Consider the following 24,447-nt stretch of genomic DNA (forward strand, 5'->3'; position numbering starts at 1 on the left):
TTTTTATTAGCTACAGTGTGCATGTTGCCTCTGCACCTGTAGCAAGATTTGTTACCAAGATAATTTCCTGAAGCGATACAATTTCAAAGCATGCAATAGTAATGATACATTTCTTAAACAGTGTTACAAATCTATATCTGCACTGATTTAATATTCCATATATTGCTATAACCACCCTAATTTGTGGACACTGTTTATCAAATATATTTACGTTTTTTTCAGAGTATATACAAATTTTATAATTTTTCTATATATTGTGTATCAGTTTTTATTAGTGTGTTATTATTTTAATAAATATATTTCATATATCTCGGTTGTCAGCTCTCCACAATTATGGTATACTAACAACACTGTAAGCACAGCAAATCTTTTCTCTTTTTCAATGTCCCTGAAGTCTACAAAGACGCCTCTAACCCGCAGAAATATTAACGGTATTAATTTTCAACAACTATCTACCTCTCTGCAACCACTGCTCTCACCAATTTCTACATTCATCTCTCCTGATATTGCTGTGTCACACCTTAACCAAACTCTACAAACAGCACTTGATGAAGTGGCTCCAGCTACCGATCACACTCCACGTAGACTTAGATGTCAACCGTGGCACTCTAAATACACTAGACACCTACAAAAACTCTCACGTAAAGTAGAACGCCAGTGGCATAAATTTCGTAGTTCAAGTGACTTTCTCACATATAAGACCACCTACCACTCTTATCGTAATGCACTGGACACTGCCGAACAGACATATTTTCAATCTCTCATCTCTGATCGAGCCTCTAACCCCGAGCGACTTTTTAATACATTTAAATCACTTCTTGTCCCTCACCAGCCACTGTCAGTGCGCAAGATCTTGCTTCCTATTTCAAGGACAAGATTGACCAGATCCGAAATGAAATGGTATGCTCTTCCACAGCAAGTGACCTGCTCAATTCCCTGCCTGAACACTCCTAACACCTTCTCATCCTTTGATCCTACAAATGAAGATGAAGTATCTGCACTTTTTTCATCTGCCTACTCTAATACCTCTCTCCTTGACTCTATACCCTCACAAATTAGTAAAGTTCTGTCTGCTGTGCTCACCCCAACCTTAACGAAAATCTGTAATCTCTCTCTGTCTACTGGTATCTTTCCTTCTCTATACAAGCATGCAGTGATTACTCCCATTCTGAAAACACAAAACTCAGACCCTAGCTCTCTCTCAAACTACCGTCCCATCTCTCAGCTCCCATGCCCCTCCAAGCTACTTGAGAGACTTGCCTACACTCGCCTCACACACTTTCTTAACTCACACAGCCTACTGGACCCACTTCAGTCAGGATTTCATGCCCAACACTCTGCAGAGACAGCACTGACTAAGGTAGTGAATGATTTGGTCACTGCTAAATCTAAAGGACATTACTCTCTACTTATTCTCCTTGATCTCTCTGCTGCTTTTGACACTGTTGACCACTCTCTTCTCATACAAACACTACAATCCCTAAGGATTCAGGACACAGCCCTTTCTTGGTTCTCATCCTACCTATCTAATTGCTCCTTCAGTGTTTATTTCTCTGATTCCACCTCCTCTTCACTACCTCTCTCAGTTGGAGTACCGCAAGGTCAGTCTTAGGTCCTCTGCTTTTCTCTATCTATACCACATCTCTTGGCAAACTAATTGACTCTTTCGGATTTCAGTACCATCTGTATGCGGATGATACTCAAATCTACCTATCCTCCCCTGATTTGTCACCATCTGTATTGGGCCGTTTCACTGAATGCCTTTCTGCCATTTCATCTTGGATGACATCTTGCCACCTCAAGCTTAATATTTCCAAAACATAATTAATTATATTTCTACCGGCCAATAGTAGTTTCCAAACTGATATCTCTATCACTGTTGAGAACTCGGCAATCATCCCTTCCCCACAAGCTCGCTGCCTAGGTGTCATTCTTGACTCTGAACTGTCCTTTGTTCCCCACATTCAATCTGTCTCAAGATCATGTTACATACATCTAAGAAACATATCCAAAATATGACCATATCTTACACAAGACACAGCAAAAATTCTAATCCATGCTCTCATTATCTCCCACACTGATTATTGTAATAGTCTCCTGACCGGTCTTCCCACTACAATCCATTTTGAATGCAACTGCGAGGCTAATCTTCCTTGCTAGACATTCATCGTCTGCAGATCCGCTCTGTCAGTCCCTCCATTGGTTACCGGTATTCTACCGTATTAAATATAAAATACTTTTACTGACATACAAGGCTATTAACCAAACTGCGCCAACATACATCTCTTCACTCATCTCAAAATATCTCCCTACCCGACCTCTCCGCTCTGCACAAGATCTACGTCTCTCATCCACACACATTACTTGTTCACACTCTAAATTACAGGACTTTATCCGGGCTTCACCAACTCTGTGGAATGCTCTTCCCCCGCACAATAAGACTCGCCTCTAGTCTCCAAACCTTTAAACGTTCCCTGAAACTCACCTCTTCAGACAAGCCTATCAAATTGCAGACCCACCCACATAACTTTCAGTGATTCCCTATCTAATTACATCCTCTCTGTAGAGTATACATAACATCACATATTTTGTCTTTCTTTACTCTCACACCCTCCTGACACTTGGCCAACATTGCGGGGTATCATCATACAACCCATTAAGAACCTAGCAATCTGGTGGACCATTATGCAATAGATAGCATCTATCGTTGTGTATCAATGCCTATTTCCCTATAGATTGTAAGCTTGCGAGCAGGGCCTTCCTACCTCTATGTCTGTCTGTTTTTACCCAGTTTTGTTCTATTACTGTTGTTCTAATTGTAAAGCGCAACGGAATATGCTGCGCTATATAAGAAACAGTTAATAAATAAATAATAAATACATTTTCCAAAGCTAGCAAACTTGAATTGAAAAATCGTTGTGGAGGAGCACCGTCGAACTCCAGCTTGTAACCCTGAGAAATAAGGTCCCTTACCCAGGCGTCCTGGCAGGAACTCTCCCAGATGTGGCTGAAGTGACGTAACCGTGCTCCCACCTCGAGATCCTGGTGGGCTGGCTCCATCATGCTGAGGTCTTTGCGGAAGCTGAACTGGTGCTCTGTTCTTTAGAGCCGGCAATGGCTGGTTTCTTTGCTTTACCCCTGGTGCCTCTAGCTGCATTTGATGCACCTCTGGCCCTAGATCGAAATCTGGTGGACCGAAAGGACTGAGTAGACGGTCCCGGGTAGGAACGTCTAGTGGGTGGAGCCCCCGAGGGAATAAACGCGGATTTCCCAGCAGTAGCTTTGGAGATCCAGGCGTCCAATTCATCTCCGAAGAGCTATTCACCTGTAAAGGGAAGAGATTCCACATTGCGTTTGGAGTGAGCGTCTGCAATCCACTGCCGCAACCATATGGCTCTGTGTGCTGACACAGCCATAGCAGTGGTTCTAGCATTAATATTGCCAATCTCTTTTAGGGAGTCACAGAGGACTCTTGCTGTGTCCTGAATGTGTTTTAGGAAAGTCACCACTAGGGTCCTGTCACTCGTGAGACCCTCCTGAATTTGAGTAGCCCAGGTGTAAATTGCATGTGTCATCCAGCAACCTGCAATGACGGTCTTTGAGATACCCCTGCAGCAATGTAGATATCTTTCAGTGTGGCCTCAATTATCCTATCCCCCAGGTCCTTTACCGAAAAGGAGTCCGGAGCCGGGAGTACCGCCTTCTTAGAGAGGTGAGAGACCGAGACATCTACAGCCGGAGATTCTTCCCAGAACTTTCTACCCTCAGGAGCAAAGGGGAATGTATGCAAAAACAGTTTTGACACCTGATATTTTTTATCTAAATTCTTCCAGGTTAGCTTAAATAAATCATCTAATTCTTTACAATCAGGAAATGTGACAGTTAGTTTTGTATTGAGGGAGGAAAAACGACTGCTGATTAGCACATCCCTTATAGCTAAAATGAGGGATTCAATACCCTGTGTATGAGTGGAATCCCCACCTATGGGATCCACATTGTCCCCATAATCCTGTACATCATCAGTATCTGATAGAAGTGCAGGTAAAGCACGTTTATGTGGAACTGCAGTAGAGAGGGGGGAATGGGGAACATCAGCCCTGGCAGCTACATCTGCTACTGCTTTTTGCAGTTCTTGTGTTTCGTTGGCATTTGCAGTGAGTTGAGATGACATATCAGACATCATAGTTTTGATAGCCCTCAGCCAGGTGGGCTCGTGACTCTCCCCCTCATTGTCCTTAGGATTTTTTGAGGACTGACTACACTGCTCACATGATATGGAACCAGATAAAAGAAGGGAGAATCTGGCATTACATACACTGCATAGCTTTTGTTTTACCATAATGAAAACACAACACACATTGGTCCTCATTCCGAGTTGATCACTCGCTAGCTACTTTTAGCAGCCGTGCAAACGCATAGTCGCCGCCCACGAGGGAGTGTATTTTCGCTTTGCAGAAGTGCGAATGGCTGTGCAGCCATGTGGCAGAAAACACATTTTGTGCAGAACAAGATCAGCCCTGTAGTTACTTATTCTGTGCGATGATTGCTGCGACGAGTGACACGGTAATGACGTCAGATACCCGCCCAGGCCTGCATTTTTCCAAACACTCCCAGAAAACGGTCAGTTGCCACCCAGAAGCTCCCAATTCCTGTCAATCTCCTTGCGTTCGGCTGTGCGATTGGAATCGTCGCTAGAACCAGTGCAAAACCACAAAGGACTTTGTACCCGTACGACGCGCGTGCGCATTGTGGTGCATACGCATGCGCAGATTAGCCGTTTTTTTCACTGATCGCTACGCAGCGAACAACAGTAGCTAGCGATCAACTCGGAATGACCCCCATACAACACAGACTGATTACAATGCAAGCCTGCCCTATTGCATGTGAGAGGAGACGCAGAGGAAGAGAGGACCCAGCACACCCAATGCTGCAGAGCCCCAGTGAGGCTGTCAGCGTTTTTACAGAACAGTGAGAACTGCTTATACAATGTAATTCCCTCTAGAGGAATAATATCTGTGCACAATTAGCGGCTCTCCCCCTAATCAACACCCTGTACCAGTGATCTAGCGTGTGACAGTCTGGAGGAGCTGTGTGAGGCTGCTGCTTATGCAGAGGAAGGCAACAAAATGCCGTTGAGCCCGCTCTGATGTAGCTCCGCCCCCCGTAATGGCACCAGAGTTACATAGTTATATTTATACTGGCCCTGTCTCCTAACTATGCTGTATCCTTACATGTATGTTATGTTTGGTACAGCCATCGTTAGCCAGTCTCACGCAGGGGCTATAGCGAGTCCCCCCCAGGAGGAACCCGCATGCCTCACCAAGAACCGGGAGACCCCCCCGGTGTGTAGTCACCACTGACGATCAAGTTCAGGCAGTGTTAAGGTGGGTACACACTGGAAGATATATCTGCCAATCAATTGATCGGCAGATATATCTATAGACGGATCGGGCAGTGTGTTGAGCATACACACTGGCCGATCCGTCGGGGACTGATGTCATGAACTGGGCGGGCGTGTACACACGCCCGCCCAGTTCAGCTGTCAATCACCGCCGACCACCCGTACACACACAGCGACGCGCCAATATATCGGTAGATATATTGGCCGTCGGGTGTGCTGCGGGGCCGGCGCAATACGTCTGTGAACGACGGAGTTTACAGACATATCAGCCGTACACACTGGCCGACGGACCTGCGATATATTGGCTGTTCAAGAAAACCGCCGATATATCGGCCAGTGTGTATGGGCCTTTAGGGGTGTTCGGCGTGCTGCAGTTGCGACAGACAAGACGCAGTGCCCCGCTGAACTAACAACCCCTCAGGACGGTGGTCCTGCAGTGGGGAAGCAGCTCTGCACCTCACGAGGCCGGTGACCGTCCCCCTCCCTATCTCCCACGGTGCAGGTATGCTGTTGCCCAAACAGCATACCGAAATAAACAAAAGTTTAAAATAAAATGAAGAAAAACTCTGGAGCTAGCAGAGTGTGCATCCTCTCCTGAGGGCACTTTTTTCTAAACTGCCTGTGGGAGGGGGCAGAGGGGAGGAGCCAGCACACCCAGGGGAAGAAATTTAAAGTGCACTGACTCCTTTAGACCCCGTCTATACCCATCGTACTAATGTGTCACCAATATACCTTATGGATGCCAGAGAAATAAATGTAAATACATTAGCTGTGTATTAAACTGATTACAATGTGATTCCTTTTATGCAGGTAGGGTGATGACATTTCAAAAATAGGACCTGTCCCAAGTGTGGTTAATTCCAGTGAGTCAGGCTAGGGACAATACAAGGTGTGCATAATACATATATTAAACGCTGAAAGATATGGGACAGATTTTGCTGGAAAAATATAAATATATCCCTTGTGTTATTCCTTGTGTATCAAAGCCCATTTTCCTACAGATTGTAAACTAGGGAGCAAGGCCCTCCTACCTCTATGTCTGTCTGTTATTACCTAGTTTTGTTCTATTACTGTTGTTCCAATTGTACTGCACAACAGAATATGTTGCGCTATATAAGAAATTTCTAATAAATAATAAAAAAACAATAATATCCCTAGCCGTAAAGGCGGTGTCTTTGGAGATTTTCTGAGGGATATTGTATTCGGATCCTACAGCAAATGTCATGATTAATGGTGCTCTCTCAAGCAAGGATACTATTTGGAATGCTACCAGAACAGGCTGTCTACTGTCCCCAATGATTTTCACACTGGTGAAAGAACCAGTTATCAGATACGCAACAGAGGTTACCGGGGTGCTGGCGGGCAACAGAGGCTTTAATATTTCATTGTTTGCAGTCAATACTGAACACGCAGCCTCAGATCTCCCCGACTAGTTTATATAAGGTCATGCATCAGCAAACATTCAAAATTGGAGGCCATGCGTCTACATTACTCAGGATAAAGAGTGCCTGGCCTCAAGCTGTAACCTAAAATGGCAGCAAAACAGAGTGCAACGAACAAGCATTTATGCAAGAATATTCCCTCACTTTTCTACACTCCAGGTAGAGTTGGGAACATGGTGGCCCTTGATGGGTATAGCTTGCAGGCTGTCGGGATCCCAGCGGTCAGAATATTTATTCGGAATCCCAACAGCTGACAATACCGACAGCCGGAATCCAGGCGAACGGGCTATTCCCACTTGTGGCTAAGAGCTGTGGCAAGCTCAGCGAGCAACCTTGCCAGCAAGGAGACTCTTTGCGCTTGCCAGCTGCCGGCATACTGGCAGCCGGGATGCTATTGTCGGTATACCGGCCGCCGGTAATTTATACTGATCCCCCTTGATGATCTCATGTCTGGGCTGAGTAATCACAGTTAAATTAATATTTCCCAAAAATGATCTATATATTTTTTAAACATTCCAAATTTAAAGTACCACACTCAGTGCTGTACAGCGTGCAAAACAAACTGTGCAAATGTTATGATTCCAGTACTCCTGACCGGAGGAGATCTTATGACAATGGCCAGAGTACTGGAAGGGAATGCTGGTTACGGGAGCAGGAAAGACTAGTTGCCCCTGGCGCCCTAACTCTATTGTCTCACCCGTGCTATCGGAAATCCCTTGCGAGACTATGGTTTCTTGAGCCCCTGGCAGCCACGTTTGAAAGGCGGATTATGTCTTCCCAACTCCGGTGCCCCCCGGTCTTAGTGAGAGACAAAGGGAAATCCGAGGCAGGATGATGACAAGAGGACCTCTGACTACAACAGGCCAAGGGCAACAAGCTAACTAACCAAACTTGAAGTATGCGCGGAAAAACCGCCAGATAAAAGGACAACCAAAATCCACTAGTCCATTACTCCTACCCAGCACCACTGGATACCAGAGTGGATCTGTGGGAGCGGAATCCTCCGCAAAAGCTCAGAAACACAAATAATAAATAATAAGTAATAAAGCGGCCAAGCCGCAACACACAGCTACGCCGCGACTCACGAACACTACTGGATGTTTAACGGTGCTCAGTCAGGACTCTAGGAACAGATGACGACTTCCGAGTGCAGGACAACTGAGGACAGGAACGACCGGATACAGCAGGACTGGAAACACTCTCAGCAAACAGATACAGCATGCAGGAAGCTATTACCGGCGTCTGTATGAGGCACTGCAAGAGCATATAAACCGAAGCCCTCCAATCAACTGCTGCCAGTGCTGATTGCATGAATGCCGTGCAGCTAACTTGCTGCACGGCCAGGAAACAGGTGCCCTTACTAATTTAAATGGACCCAGCAACGGGGAACGCGGTCCGCCAGTGGCGTCCCCGTTGCTAGGGTCCGTGCGGCTCCGTGCGCCCGGCGTCTAGCGTTGCCAGGGAGCCGGCGGCTGTACGCGCACGGCGTCCCTGGTTGCTAGGCGCCGGGCCGCACCGACGAGCGGACCCCGGCGCCTAACAGTACCCCCCCCTTGAGGAGGGGTCAAGGAACCCCTAAAGCCAGGTTTCCGAGGAAATTCCCGAAAGAATGCCCTCTTGAGCCTTGGGGCATGGAGATCCTTATCCAGGACCCAAGACCTTTCCTCTGGACCATAGCCTCTCCAGTGCACCAGAAAATAAAGCCGACCCCGGGACAATTTGGAATCGAGAACCTTCTCCACCAAGAACTCCTGTTGTCCCTGTACATCTACTGGTGATTTCCCCTGAGAGATCTTCCGAGGAAATCTACTGGAAGAAACGTATGGTTTCAACAGGGAGCAATGGAACGTATTTCCGATCCGGAGAGCTCTTGGTAAACGTAACCGGAAAGCAACTGGGTTGATTTTTTTAATAATATGAAATGGTCCAATAAATTTGGGGCCCAATCTAGCTGAGGTTTGTCGAAGTCTAATGTTACGAGTCGACAACCATACCCTGTCTCCCACCTTAAAAGTGCAAGGACGTCGGAGCCTGTCCGAAAAATTTTTCTCTCGAAATGCCGCTTTTCTGAGGGCAAGATGCACTTTTTTCCAAATGACTCTGAGATGAGAGGTTAAGGTTAGCGAGGAAACAGAAGAATGTTGAAAAAAAGAATTAGCTCTGGGGTGAAAACCAAAAACTGAAAAGAATGGAGACACATTAGTGGAGGAATGACAAGAATTATTGTAAGCAAACTCCGCCAAAGGAAGAAACTCGGACCAATCATTCTGGAGTTTGGCTGAGTACAAACGCAAATACTGTTTTAATGATTGATTAACTCGCTCGGTCTGCCCGTTGGATTGGGGATGGTAACCGGATGTTAAAGACAATTTCATCTTTAATGAGGCACAAAAGGACTTCCAGAATTGTGCAATGAATTGTGGACCCCGATCAGAAACAATATCAGTGGGCAACCCATGAAGTCTGAAAACATGGCGGAGAAACAAAACAACCAATCCCTGGGCAGATGGCAGTCGGGGAAGAGCAATGAAATGAGCCATCTTGCTAAAACGGTCCACTACCACCCATATGACTCGGAATCTGGCTGACAGAGGGAGGTCTACCACAAAATCCATGGAAATGTGAGACCATGGCCTGAGAGGAACATTTAAGGGCATAAGTTGCCCGATAGGCAAGGAACGGGGAACCTTATGCTGTGCACAGACCTGACAAGAAAAAACAAACTCCTTAATGTCTTTAGAAAGACCAGGCCACCATACTGAGCGGGAGACTAATTCCAAAGTCTTAGAGATCCCCGGATGCCCGGCAACTTTGCTATCATGAAATTCAGTCAAAACAGTAGCTCTCAAAAACTCAGGGACGTAAAGACGACCAGCAGGAGTATTTCCAGGAGCTTGATGTTGAAGCTGCTTTAACTGGGTAAATAAATCTTGTGTGAGGCCTGCCCAAATGACTGAAGACGGAAGTATGGGAGTAACAGGACTGTTATTATGAACTGGAAGAAAACTGCGTGACAGGGCATCCGCCTTGGTATTCTTGGAAGCTGGCCTAAAGGTGATAATAAACTTGAAACGAGTAAAAAATAAAGCCCAACGAGCCTGCCGGGCATTCAGCCGCTTAGCTGATTCGATGTACTGAAGATTTTTGTGGTCAGTCAATACTGAAATGGTATGTGTTGCTCCCTCAAGCCAATATCTCCACTCCTCGAAAGCCCATTTAATAGCCAGTAACTCCCGGTTACCAACATCGTAGTTGGATTCAGCGGATGAGAATTTCCTGGACATGAAGGCACAAGGATGTAGTTCCAGAGACTCCGGATCCTTTTGAGATAGGATAGCCCCCACTCCAACCTCCGAGGCATCAACCTCAACAATGAAGGGCAATTCTGGGTTGGGATGTCTGAGGACTGGAGCTGAGACAAAAGCTTGTTTCAAGGCCTGAAAGGATAACTCAGCTTCACGTGACCAGTTGGTAGGATCCGCTCCCTTCTTAGTCAGTGCCACCATGGGAGCAACCAGGTCGGAAAAAGAATGAATAAATCTTCTATAATAATTCGCAAACCCTAAAAAGCGCTGAATTGCTTTTAAGTTGGTGGGTTGCGCCCAACTAAGGATGGCTTGGAGCTTCTTAGGTTCCATGTAGAATCCCCGAGGGGAAATAATGTACCCTAAAAAGGATACCTCCGTGACATGAAACTCACACTTCTCCAGCTTGGCATATAGATGATTTTCACGTAATTTTGAAGAACCTGACGCACCTGGGTAACATGTTGTTCAATTGAGTCAGAATAGATCAGGATGTCGTCTAAGTAAACGACCACGAATCTTCCTAGAAAGTCACGGAGCACATCGTTAATGAGATCCTGGAAAACTGCCGGAGCGTTAGACAAGCCGAACGGCATCACCAGATACTCGTAGTGACCCGACTGAGTACTGAAAGCCGTCTTCCACTCATCTCCAGACTTGATTCGGATGAGGTTATATGCTCCCCTCAGGTCAATTTTAGAAAAAATCACAGCCGAACGCAGCTGATCAAAGAGGACAGAAATCAGCGGCAGAGGATAAGTATTTTTAACTGAGATCTTATTCAGGGCTCTAAAGTCAATGCAAGGTCTGAGTGATCCATCTTTTTTCTCCACAAAGAAGAAGCCTGCACTTAAAGGGGATTTAGATGGCCTGATAAATCCTTTCCCTAGACTCTCCTTAACATACTCATTCATGGCCGCAGTTTCTGGCCCGGATAAAGCATATAACCTTCCCTTTGGCAATGTGGCACCGGGAATTAGCTCAATAGCACAATCATAAGGCCGATGGGGAGGCAGAATGTCCGCATTGCCCTTGGAAAACACATCAACAAAGTCCTGGTATTCCACGGGAATGAGTTCGGGAATGGCAGCAGCTATTCTAACGGGAAACGTAATACATTCCTTATTACAGATAGTACCCCATTGTGAAATCTCCCCCGACTGCCAATCAATGGTGGGATTATGAAAGGCCAGCCAAGGGTGACCCAGAACCACTGGAACTGCTGGGCAATGGGTAAGGAAGAACTCGATCTTTTCGGAATGAAGAGCTCCTACCGTAAGTAGTACAGGAGGTGTACAGAGGGAAATAACCCCATTGGACAAGGGACTCCCATCTAAACCATGCATGGTGATACACCTACCCAAGGCTAACTGAGGAATACCTAAGGCCTTGGCCCAAGTTAAGTCCATAAAGTTCCCTGCAGCTCCACTGTCGACAAAAGCCGACACCGAAGAACTGAGGCTGCCAAAGGAAACTTTAGCTGGGACTAAAAGGGAGTTATTCGAGGAGATAAGCTGCAGACCAAAGTGAACCCCCTCACAATTCACTTGGTCGAGGCGTTTCCCGACTTGTTCGGACAATTACGGGCAAAATGTCCCTTACCCCCACAGTACAAACAAAGACCAGAGTTTTGCCTTCTGGCTCTTTCTTCTGGAGACAGTCGGGAGAAACCCATCTGCATGGGCTCCTCTACGTCCTCAGGAATGGAAAATACACATGGAGTAGTCCTGACTGGTGCTCCTTTTTCAGCCCTCCGCTCTCTGAGACGTCGATCAATCTTAATAGAAAGCTCCATGAGTTTATCGAGTGTCTCAGGAGCGGGATACTGAAGGAGACTGTCCTTTATAGACTCAGATAAGCCGAGGCGAAACTGACTGCGCAGGGCTGGGTCATTCCAGCCACAGTCGTTCGACCAACGGCGAAACTCTGTACAATAAACCTCTGCAGGATTTCTACCCTGTCTGAGAGCGCGTAACTGACTCTCAGCGGATGCCTCTCTATCAGGGTCATCATACAAAAGCCCTAAAGACCCCAAAAAAGCGTCGACTGACAACAATGCCGGATCCTCTGCTTTTAAACCAAATGCCCAGGTCTGAGGATCCCCCTGGAGCAAAGAAATAATGATTCCTACCCGCTGAGATTCAGTACCTGAGGAGATCGGTCTTAAACGAAAATAAAGTTTACAGGATTCTTTAAAATTAAAAAACTCCTTCCTATCACCAGAAAAACGGTCAGGCAAGTGCATCTTTGGTTCAGGGACTACCCTCGGGGAAGTTCGTAAAAGATCTTCCTGCGACTTCACCCGCAGGGAAAGATCCTGAACCATCTGAGTAAGTTCTTGAATCTGGCTGACTAGGAGCTGACCAGGATTTGGCCCTAAACCTGTGGGATTCATGAGGCCGATAACTCTTAAAAAACTGAATAAGGAAAAAATCAAACCCTGTTTAATTTTAAGTTTTGGTTAGGCCGGTAATAATGTTATGATTCCAGTACTCTTGACCGGAGGAGATCTTATGACAATGGCCAGAGTACTGGAAGGGAATGCTGGTTACGGGAGCAGGAAAGACTAGTTGCCCCTGGCGCCCTAACTCTATTGTCTCACCCGTGCTATCGGAAATCCCTTGCGAGACTATGGTTTCTTGAGCCCCTGGCAGCCACGTTTGAAAGGCGGATTATGTCTTCCCAACTCCGGTGCCCCCCGGTCTTAGTGAGAGACAAAGGGAAATCAAATAGATAAAAGGACAACCAAAATCCACTAGTCCATTACTCCTACCCAGCACCACTGGATACCAGAGTGGATCTGTGGGAGCGGAATCCTCCGCAAAAGCTCCGAAACACAAATAATAAATAATAAGTAATAAAGCGGCCAAGCCGCAACACACAGCTACGCCGCGACTCACGAACACTACTGGATGTTTAACGGTGCTCAGTCAGGACTCTAGGAACAGATGACGACTTCCGAGTGCAGGACAACTGAGGACAGGAACGACCGGATACAGCAGGACTGGAAACACTCTCAGCAAACAGATACAGCATGCAGGAAGCTATTACCGGCGTCTGTATGAGGCACTGCAAGAGCATATAAACCGAAGCCCTCCAATCAACTGCTGCCAGTGCTGATTGCATGAATGCCGTGCAGCTGCCTTGCTGCACGGCCAGGAAACAGGTGCCCTTACTAATTTAAATGGACCCAGCAACGGGGAACGCGGTCCGCCAGTGGCGTCCCCGTTGCTAGGGTCCGTGCGGCTCCGTGCGCCCGGCGTTGCCAGGGAGCCGGCGGCTGTACGCGCACGGCGTCCCTGGTTGCTAGGCGCCGGGCCGCACCGACGAGCGGACCCCGGCGCCTAACAGCAAAATATGTTCTTTCAAATCTTTTTGTTTTGTCAGCTCTATAATATCAAGTATTCAACGTTCATCAGTCTAATCTTTGTACTGATCTTGGATACTCTTTGTACATTTAACACTGGTCACACACAGGGAATTCAATTAGTCACGGTAAAGTACCGTGGCCAATTGATCCCCGGGGGGATTCAATTATCCCCGATAGCTGGTATTATGTTTTTGTTTCACCTTCACGAAGGCAGGAGAATCCCGGAGATAAATTCTCAGATCCCTTTGTTTTCACGCAAACACGGGCCATTTTTTACAAAAAAATGAAAAGAGGGGTAATTGAATTGCCCCGATAATGACCATCGGGCACAATTTTTGAACCCGATATGGACGCAAACATCATTTTTAGCAGTTGAGCGATATAATTTGTCTACGTATGCATCCAAATCATGCAATGGCACACGCAGAGAGGATTTATTTGGAAAGTGAATGACAGTCAGGGACCATTTGGGAGAGGTATAGGGGGAGTGGCAGCTTTAACGCAGATGTGTCATAACCCTGCAACTGCGATCCCATACGTAGCTGCATTGTCTTCCTTCTTGCTGGGCAATCATAGGGTTGTTTAGAACTTCTGCTGCATGGTGGTACGCAGCCACCAGTGGGCAGCGCAATACAATTCCAGGCAGCTGCAGCACTGGCATATTTACGCATATGCGAAAATCTTTTAATTAATGTAATGAAACATGTAGGCTGTCATTCTCCATCAAAATACCACCTGCTTAGTAACTGACAGCAGATGTTTACTATGCTCAAGCCTTGAGAATATACTTTCAGATATGGTGACAATTCCACTTTAAATATACATCCCAACATTATATATGTTCACATAACCCTAAATTTACTTTTTAAAAGAAGATAATTCTCTGATCTTGTCCGGAATGATAACACATAATTTCTTTTGATCTTGGGAATAGCCCTGTACTTTGACTACAGACAATCCTGTTTGAAATAAAGGTATACAAGAAATGATCCATTAGAAAAAAGGAAGAAAATAAAGAATGGGCAGTTCCCAGGCATTAAGAAAACAATCTGTCCAGCCTCTTAGGAACAAACCGCAAAATAGAATGAAAAATGTATTTCATTACAGAGTTAGATGTCCTTTAATGTTCACGCACTTGCCTGTAATTAGCTGTTTTCACATCTGGATATTTTAATCTGATCTAGTTACGGACTTAAAACATGTTTGTTTCTTTTGATATTAGAACTTGACAAAAAGGGTCTGTGATGTGGTTACGGTTAACAATGGGAATAACTTTGATACTGTACGAGCTGTTGGCAGTGAGGGCACAGGTGTAATTCCTGATACAGGATGTTGCAAATGCAGAAAACTTAGTGCACAATTCAGACCTTATCGCCGCTGTGCGTTTTCGCACAGCGGGTGATTATCGATAGTCTGCGCATGCGTGTGCACCACAATGCGCACGCGTGTTGCCAAACAACAGGCATAGCCAAACAGCGACAAGCTGGTGCGAAAACTTCAATTGCACAGCCATACGCATGCTGATTGAAAGGAGGAGGCCGTTTGTGGGTGGTAACTGGCCGTTTGCTGGGAGTGTCAGGGAAAACGCAGGCGTTCCCAAGAGTTTGCAGGGAGGGTGTGTGACGTAGTTTCGGCCCCGATCAGCCTGTTCTCATCGCAGTAAGTCCTGGGCTCTGCACATACTGACACAGTAGTAAAAACATTCGATGGTGAGTGAGGTGCGAATGGATTTGCAGCTGTCCGCTGATTGAGGGATATTTGTAGCACGGCGCACACATGCGATCGCGCACTTGCACGGGTGACTATACACTCCCCTTGGGCGGCGACTATCTGATCACAGGACAGCAAAATTAGCAGCCCAGCAATCAGGTCTGAATTAGGCCCTTAATGTTCTATCAGCTTCAAGAAATGCTGGTACTTGTAGTTCAACCATGATGATCTTATTTAGATGACTTGAAACTTACCACCAAAAACTCCTCTCTGTCCACCATTTGATTCCCATCTGTGTCAAACATATTAAATGCAATCTTGAAGCCTGCATGAGGTTCTGCAAAGTATTTCAAATAAACAGGATTAAGGTGAAAAAGTAAGAGACATAAATAAAAATATCAGTTATGTTTAAAGGAGGTGTCCACAATTGGAACATCTTTGCACTCAGTATATCAGGGCAGCAGAGATGAGCAAAGCTGGGGCAAAATGTAACACAAATAGCTTTGCGGCAGAGCAGCTCACTCTGCAAAGGTGCATAGATCCAGCTTCGCCATTCTGCGCAACGTCATTCTGTACTGTATTTGTGTATCCCTAAATTGCAGAATTTACTGCCATTTAATAAAGCCGGGATGACGGTAGTTCGTTCGTTCTTCTGCTAGACTGATGACATTTACGGATGAATTTGGAACAAGGCGAATATTTTATATAACAGTTCAAAACACATTCCTCTGTAATTGTGATTGGCACACAGCATGTATAATCAGCATATGAAATATCTGATTAAAGCTGGGTACCAGGGGTGTATTAAGGGAGGAGGGGGGCCGTGTGCAGCATTTGTCCGAGCTCGCTCCTCTCTAAGTGGCAGCATAGTCTATGACTGGCGGCGCTAGTACACTCTAGCGCTGTGCTAGAGACTACTGTGTATGCGCAGGACTCCATTATAATGGCATGGTGGCTATTTTCCCTGCTATTCCCTAACCGCATGCACGAAATGCCAGGAAAATGAGGAGCGCATTATTTTCCCAGTTCTTTTGCAGGACTGCCGCAGCGGACCCAGGACTCTGGAGAAGGGATGAATGCCGCAAATGCGGCATGGGCTCCCCTGCACCCATTATAGATAGGCCACCGCTGGGTACACACCTGAAAGATGAAGTGACCAGCGTTGACCCGCTATGTAACATGCTGCATGTAACAACACCGCTTCAGCCATGGATTCATCATACCATTGGACGTGCAGCACATCCAATAGGATGCTTCAATGAACGATTGTTTGTGCATACACACTATACGATGGTTGTGCAGATGGTCTAAAGTACCAATATCGCACAATATATTATATAGTGTGTACCCAGCTTAAGCTTTCTAGGACATTTATACTACTGCTTGTATTTTTTAGTTGCGGTGTGTCTGCTGTTACTTTGCTGATAGCGGCAACTGTTAACGTACAGCTTTCTCCATCCCCTGGGTTCTGCAATGGCACACCTGGATGGTCTCCCAGTGTCACGATACACGGCTACTCTCCCCTCCGGGGAGCACGAAACTCAAGTGTGGGATAATAATACATTGAAGTACAACAAGCACGAGCTGTCTGTGAGGATGGTTTGTAGACATAAGAGGCCATTAATTAGGTGGATTATCCGACACTTGAGTCCACGAATAATTCTGTTATTGCTTTATGAAGCACTGTTTGTACTGACAGCTTATCAATCAGCCATAGAAGATTATGTCCCTCACAAGTGAACAGTCTGAATATGAAACATTAGGGTCTTTCAGATAGAACTCTATACCCGGCTTCATCATTTCAAAGCAGGGAATTTGTAATTAATGATGTAAGGCAAAAATAAAAACGTGTGGTATGAATTGCGTACTGTGTACACAGTACATATACATACATTATTTCTATGTACATATACATACATCATTTTATTTGTATCTTACAATAATTGTCAGAGTACACAAAAACATCATCAGACCAGATTAAATGCATTAATAAACTAGATATAGATCGACCCCCACAACAGTTCCCATTACAGTATATAGTACAACTGGTGGGTCCGGTATGATATACCGGCAGACGGCACCCTGTCTGGAGGAATCCCAGCAGCGAGGCTGCAAGTCCTCTCTCAGTCTCGCTGCGCTCCCCACAGGTTCTATTCCCACTCGGTTGGTGGCATGGACCCACCAACTGAGTGGGAATTCCGGGTGGGTGTTGGAACGACGGGATCCTGACAGCCAGCATTTTAACTGCATCCCCAACTGGTGGCTCAGTTACTGGTATACATATTTCCTTATATCTTTTACAACGGCTAAATGCCTCATAAGAAGTATGAAGTATGTAACGCTGATATACTTACTTGTTAATATGCAGAGCAGGAAGAGGTACTCAGTGTAGGAAATCATGCCTAGACAGAAGAACAAGATGCCCATCAGACGGTGACTTCTGTATAACTTTTACAGTGTGTGTCTTCTTATATAGAAGAATGACTATGTGTAATTAATTAAGTAAATAAACCAAACAAAGACAGTTAAACGATCAAACATACTAAATATTTTAATGATGTGCAGTACAAAAAAACAATAGTGCACTGTAATGTAACCAGCAATATCTGAATGCTATTCCATCTAGCATCCTCTACAGCAGGCATTCCCAACCACGGTCCTCAAGGCACACCAACAGTGCAGGTTTTAGTCATATCCAGGCTGCAGCACAGATGGTTAAATCAAAATAACTGAGGTACTAATTAAGTCACCTGTGCTGAAGCATGGATATCACTAAAACCTGCACTGTTAGTGTGCCTTGAGGACCGTGGTTGGGAATGCCTGCTCTACAGGCTTTGAGGCAAATATACCTATTTGTAAAATCCAATATTCAGGTTTAGATGATAGATAGAAATAACTGTTGTAAGCCCAGTTTAGGTAAAGCCACTAATGTTTGGAGCCCAAGGCATCTGCCCTCTTTGCCCTGCCCTAAAACCAGCCTGTGGGACATGCACCTAGAATGCTTTGTTCTTTATATCATTTGCACAATGTTTCAGGTTTTCAGAAAGGATCATGTTGTCAGTCAATAATGCCACGCTAAGCACACTGATCCTGCCAAGGCTTTACACCTTAAATGGAAGGATTGTTTCCTAACAAACACAAACATACCACCTACTATACGTACTCCTACATTTGTGTATCACCTTGCAGTAACAGGGCATTAGCCACATAATTGACCAGATAAGACAAACCCTGTGAAGCAGAATATCTTGGGGATATCAGATACAGGAACGTTTTGATAAAGTGGTGTAAGTCTAACTTTAGAATATGTTAAACCCATTCATTTTATATTTGGATCTCTTTGTTTGATGCCACTCTCTTTGTTGTGAAACAAAGACAAGCTGAGCAACTGTCAGGCCGCATGTCAGAAGAAGTGAAGGCAACTATCTAAGAGGTTCTGAAAGCATTCTCTCCTTTTGTTTGCAGATTGTGGCCCTGAGAGAGAGATAGTTCTGCTTGATTGCTCTGAGTGTTATGGGAGAAAGATCCTGGAATGGTTATGGCTCACTAGGCAGGTCCTCTGCAGGGAAGGAACTGAGGTCATAAAAGAGGGAAGCCCAAATAATCAAAATACCTCTTCATCAATATGATAAATATATTAGATTTGTAGGGCTGAAGAAGCATGCTGCTATCACGTACAGTTAGTACTGTGGGCCGGATCCAATGATGAATGGCATAACATAGCCGCTGTATCTCTGCACGCATCCTCAGTTTACTCAGTGTTTTCAGCCATTGGCCTGTTTTCTGACACGTAGGCTGTCGCCGCCGTTCCCCCATCAGCAAACAGCCTCAGCATGTTACTCATGCTGTAGCTTAGTGAGCACTGCGATCATGGTCGCAGACAGAAATATGCACATGCACAGTACAACACAAGTTTTCTCCTTTGCTTTTCATAAAGATCCCACAAATAGGTTTGAAACGCGTTAGAAGACCTGCTGTTTCTGTCGCTGGAGGCTATGCAGATACGTATCCTGTTGTGAAGTGGCAGCAGCATTGAAATACAGACTTTTGGGTCTCAGCTGATATATCCGATAGTCTGCCTGGCAGCACGGTGAGCCTGGAAATCTCCCGTGTCTTTGGGGGTGTCTGCTTAATGATGAGATCTGTCTCTGTCTGAGAAAATCCAGAGTGGTATTACAGAGGACTGCGTAAAAGGACATACACTGGTGGACTAACCTGGAGAAAGAAAAATCCACACCAGTTCATACCTGATAACTAAAGCTAGGTACACACTAGACAACATGTGTACCCAGCCGATCTGACGGGCAACGGGACCCAGCATAAGCAAGTGCATACATACTTGCCAATTCAGTGTCTGACGGGGGGAGCCATGCTACTTGCTGTGTGCTGCAGTGCCGACCGGGGATGTCACGAGCGACCCGTGGGAGCACGCATCTCATGGGTACACACTAGATGATGTACCAGATAGGACACTCTGATTCGCGGGATCGGACGACATATCGCCTAGTGTGTACCAAGCTTTACACTGATATAAGTTGTGGACACTGATTTTTTTTTTTTTTTTTTAACATCAATAGTTTTTATTGAAAAATATACACACAAAAAAAAGGATACCGAAAAAGGAAGAGGAGGGGGAAAAGGGGGAACAGAGGGATATAGACAGTGAAATTGTCACAGGTGTACAAAGTTGAAAACATGAAAAGAGTGATAAAATATCAGTATAACAGTACTTCTATAAGGAATTCTCCAATAGTACAATATTGACCACATTACCAGAGCAAATAACAATCGTAAAATAAATCAGATGCAATTTTAAAAATAGGTTCAAGAAATCATATTCTTATTCAGGCTGAACTGCAGAGAAGACTTGTGGGGTTGTGGTATTAAGTCCGCCCCTTCCCCATCTGTGACATATTCGTGCCAGAGCATCCATTTCATAATAGGTGAGGAAGCCGAGGAAGAATATCGCATATGCTCAGTTTTCATAGTAAAATGAAAGTGGGTCTTATGGAGAACTTTTAATAACGGAGGGGAAGCGGGATGTTTCCATTCTTGGGCTACAGTGGCTCTTGCTGCAATACAAATGTGTCCTAATATGTATCTTAGGTTGCACGGGACTTCACCTGGAAATATATACAGCAGCGCTAATGAAGGGGTCAGGCTTAGGGACAATTTTAAAACTTTGGGGCAGATGTATTAAAACCTGGAGAAGGCATAAGGAAGTGATAAACCAGTGATATGTGCAAGGTGATAAACGCACCAGTCAATCGGCTCCAATATGTAAATTAACAGTTAGGATCTGATTGGCTGGTGCCTTTATCACCTTGCACATATCACTGGTTTATCACTTCCTTATGCCTTTTCCAGGTTAATACATCTGTCCCTTTATTTATTAGGTCGAAAACACCCTTGCAGAAATCTTGTAGTATGGGACAAGACCAAAAAACATGCTACAAATTACCCACTTCTTCGCACTTCTGCCAACAATATTTAGAGCAAGAGGGCCAAAATGTATGCAGTCTTTCCGGAGTTAAGTATAACCTATTCAACAGTTTAACATGCATTTCCGTATGGTTCAGACACCTGGACATGCAAAAAGACATACGATATAGCTCCTCCCATTGCGTGTGAGACAAAGAGATATCCAAGTCTCTCTCCCAACGTAACTGGGCAGTGGATTTTTGAGAAGGAACTAGTTGTATGATTATATTATACCAAAACGAAATGTCTTTAGAGGACACACTTAGGGATAGACGGAATAAAACAGACTGAGCTATAGGTGGCAAAGAGTGTCGGGCTTTAGGCAAGCTATTAATACCAATGTCGAATTTGAAGATAGTGAAATAATTCCTGACGTGGAAGTGAGAAAAGATTTTGTAATTGGGGGAATGTGAGTAGATTACTTCCATCAAGTATATATTCTAGAGTTCGAATATGGCAGACAAGCCAAGAGGAAAGGTTTAAGTTAGGTATTAGGTAAGTAATCGCGTCTAAAGAGAGAGTTGGATATGGAGGGATATAATGTTTGAGCTTAGAGAGTAGAGTATCCCAAGCTCGTAAAGACGAGGTCGTGGAAGGGAGACATTTTAAATTTGATGGGCGCTCAGTTTTTGGTAATGTTAGAAGGTCCTCTAAATGGAATCCTAAACATCCCTGATTCTCAATGGATACCCAAGAGGGTCATCTTCCAATATTTCAGTTGGGCAAGAATACAAGCTTCTTGGTAAGCCGCTTCATCTGGAAGTTTAAGGCCTTCGCGTTGTCTAGGTAGGATCATTCTGTTACGAGCTAATTTAGGGGGTTGAGACTTCCATAGATATTTAGTTAATAAAGCCGGCATTATTCTAGATAATGTTTTGGAAAGGCGTAAGGTATAGTTCGAAATAAATACATAAGTTTGGGCAGTAAGAACATTTTGAAAGCTGCTAACCTCCCTAGCCAAGATATTTCATAGAAGAGCCAAGAGGACGTTAGAGACTGAAGAGAGTCAATAAGAGGGGGTAAATTGACGTCAAATACAGATGAGGTGGTAGGGGGAATGTGAATACCTAAGTAGAGAAGAGATTCGGATCTCCAATTGTATGGGTATTGAGAACGCAGGGTGGTTATTAAAGATTCAGGTAAGTCAATAGGAAGAGCATCAGTTTTTGTTGCATTCAATTTGTAGTAGAAGGCGTCTCTGAAACTATCTAGTAAGGCATGAAGGTGTGGAAGAGAAATATCGGGGCGTGAGACAAAAAGGAGGACGTCGTCTGCGAAAATACATAGTTTTTAGTGATATCCAGGCTTCAGCACAGATGGTTAAATCAAAATAACTTAGCTACTAATTAGGTCACCTGTGCTGAAGCCTGGATATCACTAAAACCTGCACTGTTGGTGTGCCTTGAGGACCGTGGTTGGAAATGCCTGTGCTAAGGTTCTATTACTAAAACAAAAATTAGTGGGGAGAGAGGGCGGTGGACCCTGATTTTAAAGACAACTGTTTTCCTCTGGACATTTAAGCCTCTACAGGGACAAATGTTTTGCACGTAATATTTTAAATTAATTCACCTCCATAATGAAATATATTGAACACTGTAGATAATGTTTTTTTTATATATTAAGTGTATTTTGTTACTCTGATCAGTGGCGTGCGGTGAGGTCAGTGGCTGGTGAGGCACTACAGCCATAATGTCCACCGGATCCGCCCACTCTCTATGGGCGGCGACTATCTGATTGCAGCCCTCTGCATAAACGCAGAGGAGCGATCAGGTCTGAATTAGGACCTAAATATGAATTACTTATATAGCGCTCAAATTGTTTGGTTGCGTCAATTACCGTTTCTCTACAGCATGCTGGATAGAGAGATTTCAGTCTGAGTCAACTTCTAGAGTGAATAGTAACTCTATTATCAAAGTTAAGAATATTAAAGGGAGATTTCTTTAGCACTCTAAAGAGGACAAGTGGTGGCATCCATATCAAGCATCAAATTGTAGTTCTCATTTATCTAGTACATTATATAGAATGATAGTAGAGAGTCTTCCACACCTCCACTTGTCTTCTTTAAAAGATGTGATTAAGATCCCCCTAGATTATAAGGACACATTAAAATGAATGGAGTTCCCTTCCTCATATTTCACCCGGCTTTGCACATCCTGCCGGAAGCTGCAGACACCAAATTCTTAATGACAAGGAAACAAAAACCAATTGCTGGAAGTGTAGGGAGAGTCAGACAGCAGCGATACCTTAATAAAGCGCACTCACAGGTTAGGATAGCAGTGGGAATAATGTGAACCAACTAGCAATCAGTGCTCAAATAACTGTAAGGCACTTAATTGCTATTAGTGATATTACCTGACTGCCTATATACATGGCACTGTATATGGAACACACATCTTTGTCCATCACAGATTCACAGCAGGTAACAGCACATGATCATCTAAATCTGCCAGACACCAATTTATACACCAGGGATATGAACATTGTTGGGGATAACTGATGACAGGGTTAAAAAGCATAGCTTTCTGTAGCTTGTAGGATGCTAATTTAATGAAACCTGTAAAAATATACCTACTATATTAATATGTATAAATATGCAATCCCTTTATCGGAGTGTGACTCCTTTGTGTGAAGCTATAAGTTGTCCATGTCACTGCTCCCGAAAAGAAGAAGAGAATGTATGTAAATAAAATCAGTAAGGTATGAGGTTGTCAGCCAGTGGAACAGGAATTTGTTGCTTTTCATGTCAGCTTAGGGTTGGTGGCACAAATATTGAAGAGCTCTTCTCTGCCTGAATTCATAAATCAAGCCTTAACACAACATGGTCTACAGCAAGTGACCACCCACACTCTTACCTCCCTCTTCGTCCTTTTCAAATATGTCAAATTCATTGTTCCTGCAGGTACAACTGTTGTTAATGGAATCATGTATTTCAGTAACTGGTGAAAGTTATTTGAGACATCAAGGGCTAAACTCAAATGAGTAGAAAAAGTGAAACGGATTGCCGTTGTACCCCATATCTGCACCGGAGACAGGACAGATACTAGGTCTTACAGTGCTCAACAATTCCCCTTTCCCGCTACCAATAATCTCCATAAAAGCAACAGTACCTGCTGAAAGTGGACTAACATTTTCTCAGTAGCCAACTGTCCCCAATCTGATGAGTGACTTAACCTGCAGGTTCCTTTAAGACATCTTACAGCATCTGCTCAACAGCTCCTAAAGTCTGGACAACTAAGCCCAGAGAACTGAAAGCACAGAGGTAGAGACCGTGGAGAAGTATCAAGCAATGAAAAGAGTGGATAAGTAGACCAGTAGAGACGTTCCCCATAACAACAAATCAGCTTTGAGGTACATTTATCAAGTACATTCTAGAAAATTATAGGTGCATGCTGATTGGTTGCAATGGGCAACTTCTCCACTGGTCTACTTCTCCACTCTTCACTGCTTGAGACATCAACCCCCGTAACTTGGGAAGCGTAATGGTGGCTGCTACACTGCTAAATGCAGAAACTGCAGGGGGAAAAAAGGACGCTTGGCAATAAAATCTAAAATGTAGGAAAATGTAGCAAGATGCAACTCAATACCCATAAGAATAACTATGACATCTTCATGCTAATAGGCGTATTCTGAAGAAAAATGGGGAAGAAAAGCCAAGATTGTGGCAATAATAAAAAGAAAGACGTCTGTTCCCGAATCAGCTAATGAGAGGCTCCTAGCGCCATCGCTGGGCTCACACGT

General features: G+C 44.6%; 1 protein-coding gene across 10 annotated transcripts in view; it reads right to left on the reverse strand.

Annotated features, from left to right (window-relative positions):
- The window catches only part of MICU3 (mitochondrial calcium uptake family member 3), a 284,701-nt gene that overhangs the window by 98,604 nt on the left and 161,650 nt on the right, over window positions 1–24,447 (reverse strand). For all 10 annotated transcript variants that reach the window (XM_063920856.1, XM_063920855.1, XM_063920852.1 and 7 more), the window contains exons 5-6: window positions 17,583–17,630; window positions 15,483–15,565 (exon numbers count right to left, since the gene is read on the reverse strand). In XM_063920856.1, coding sequence (XP_063776926.1) covers window positions 15,483–15,565; window positions 17,583–17,630 — 131 coding nt within the window. The remainder of the gene's footprint in view (window positions 1–15,482; window positions 15,566–17,582; window positions 17,631–24,447) is intronic.

This window comes from Pseudophryne corroboree, chromosome 1, assembly GCF_028390025.1.
Source record: "Pseudophryne corroboree isolate aPseCor3 chromosome 1, aPseCor3.hap2, whole genome shotgun sequence".
In the NCBI taxonomy this organism is placed as follows: domain Eukaryota; kingdom Metazoa; phylum Chordata; class Amphibia; order Anura; family Myobatrachidae; genus Pseudophryne; species Pseudophryne corroboree.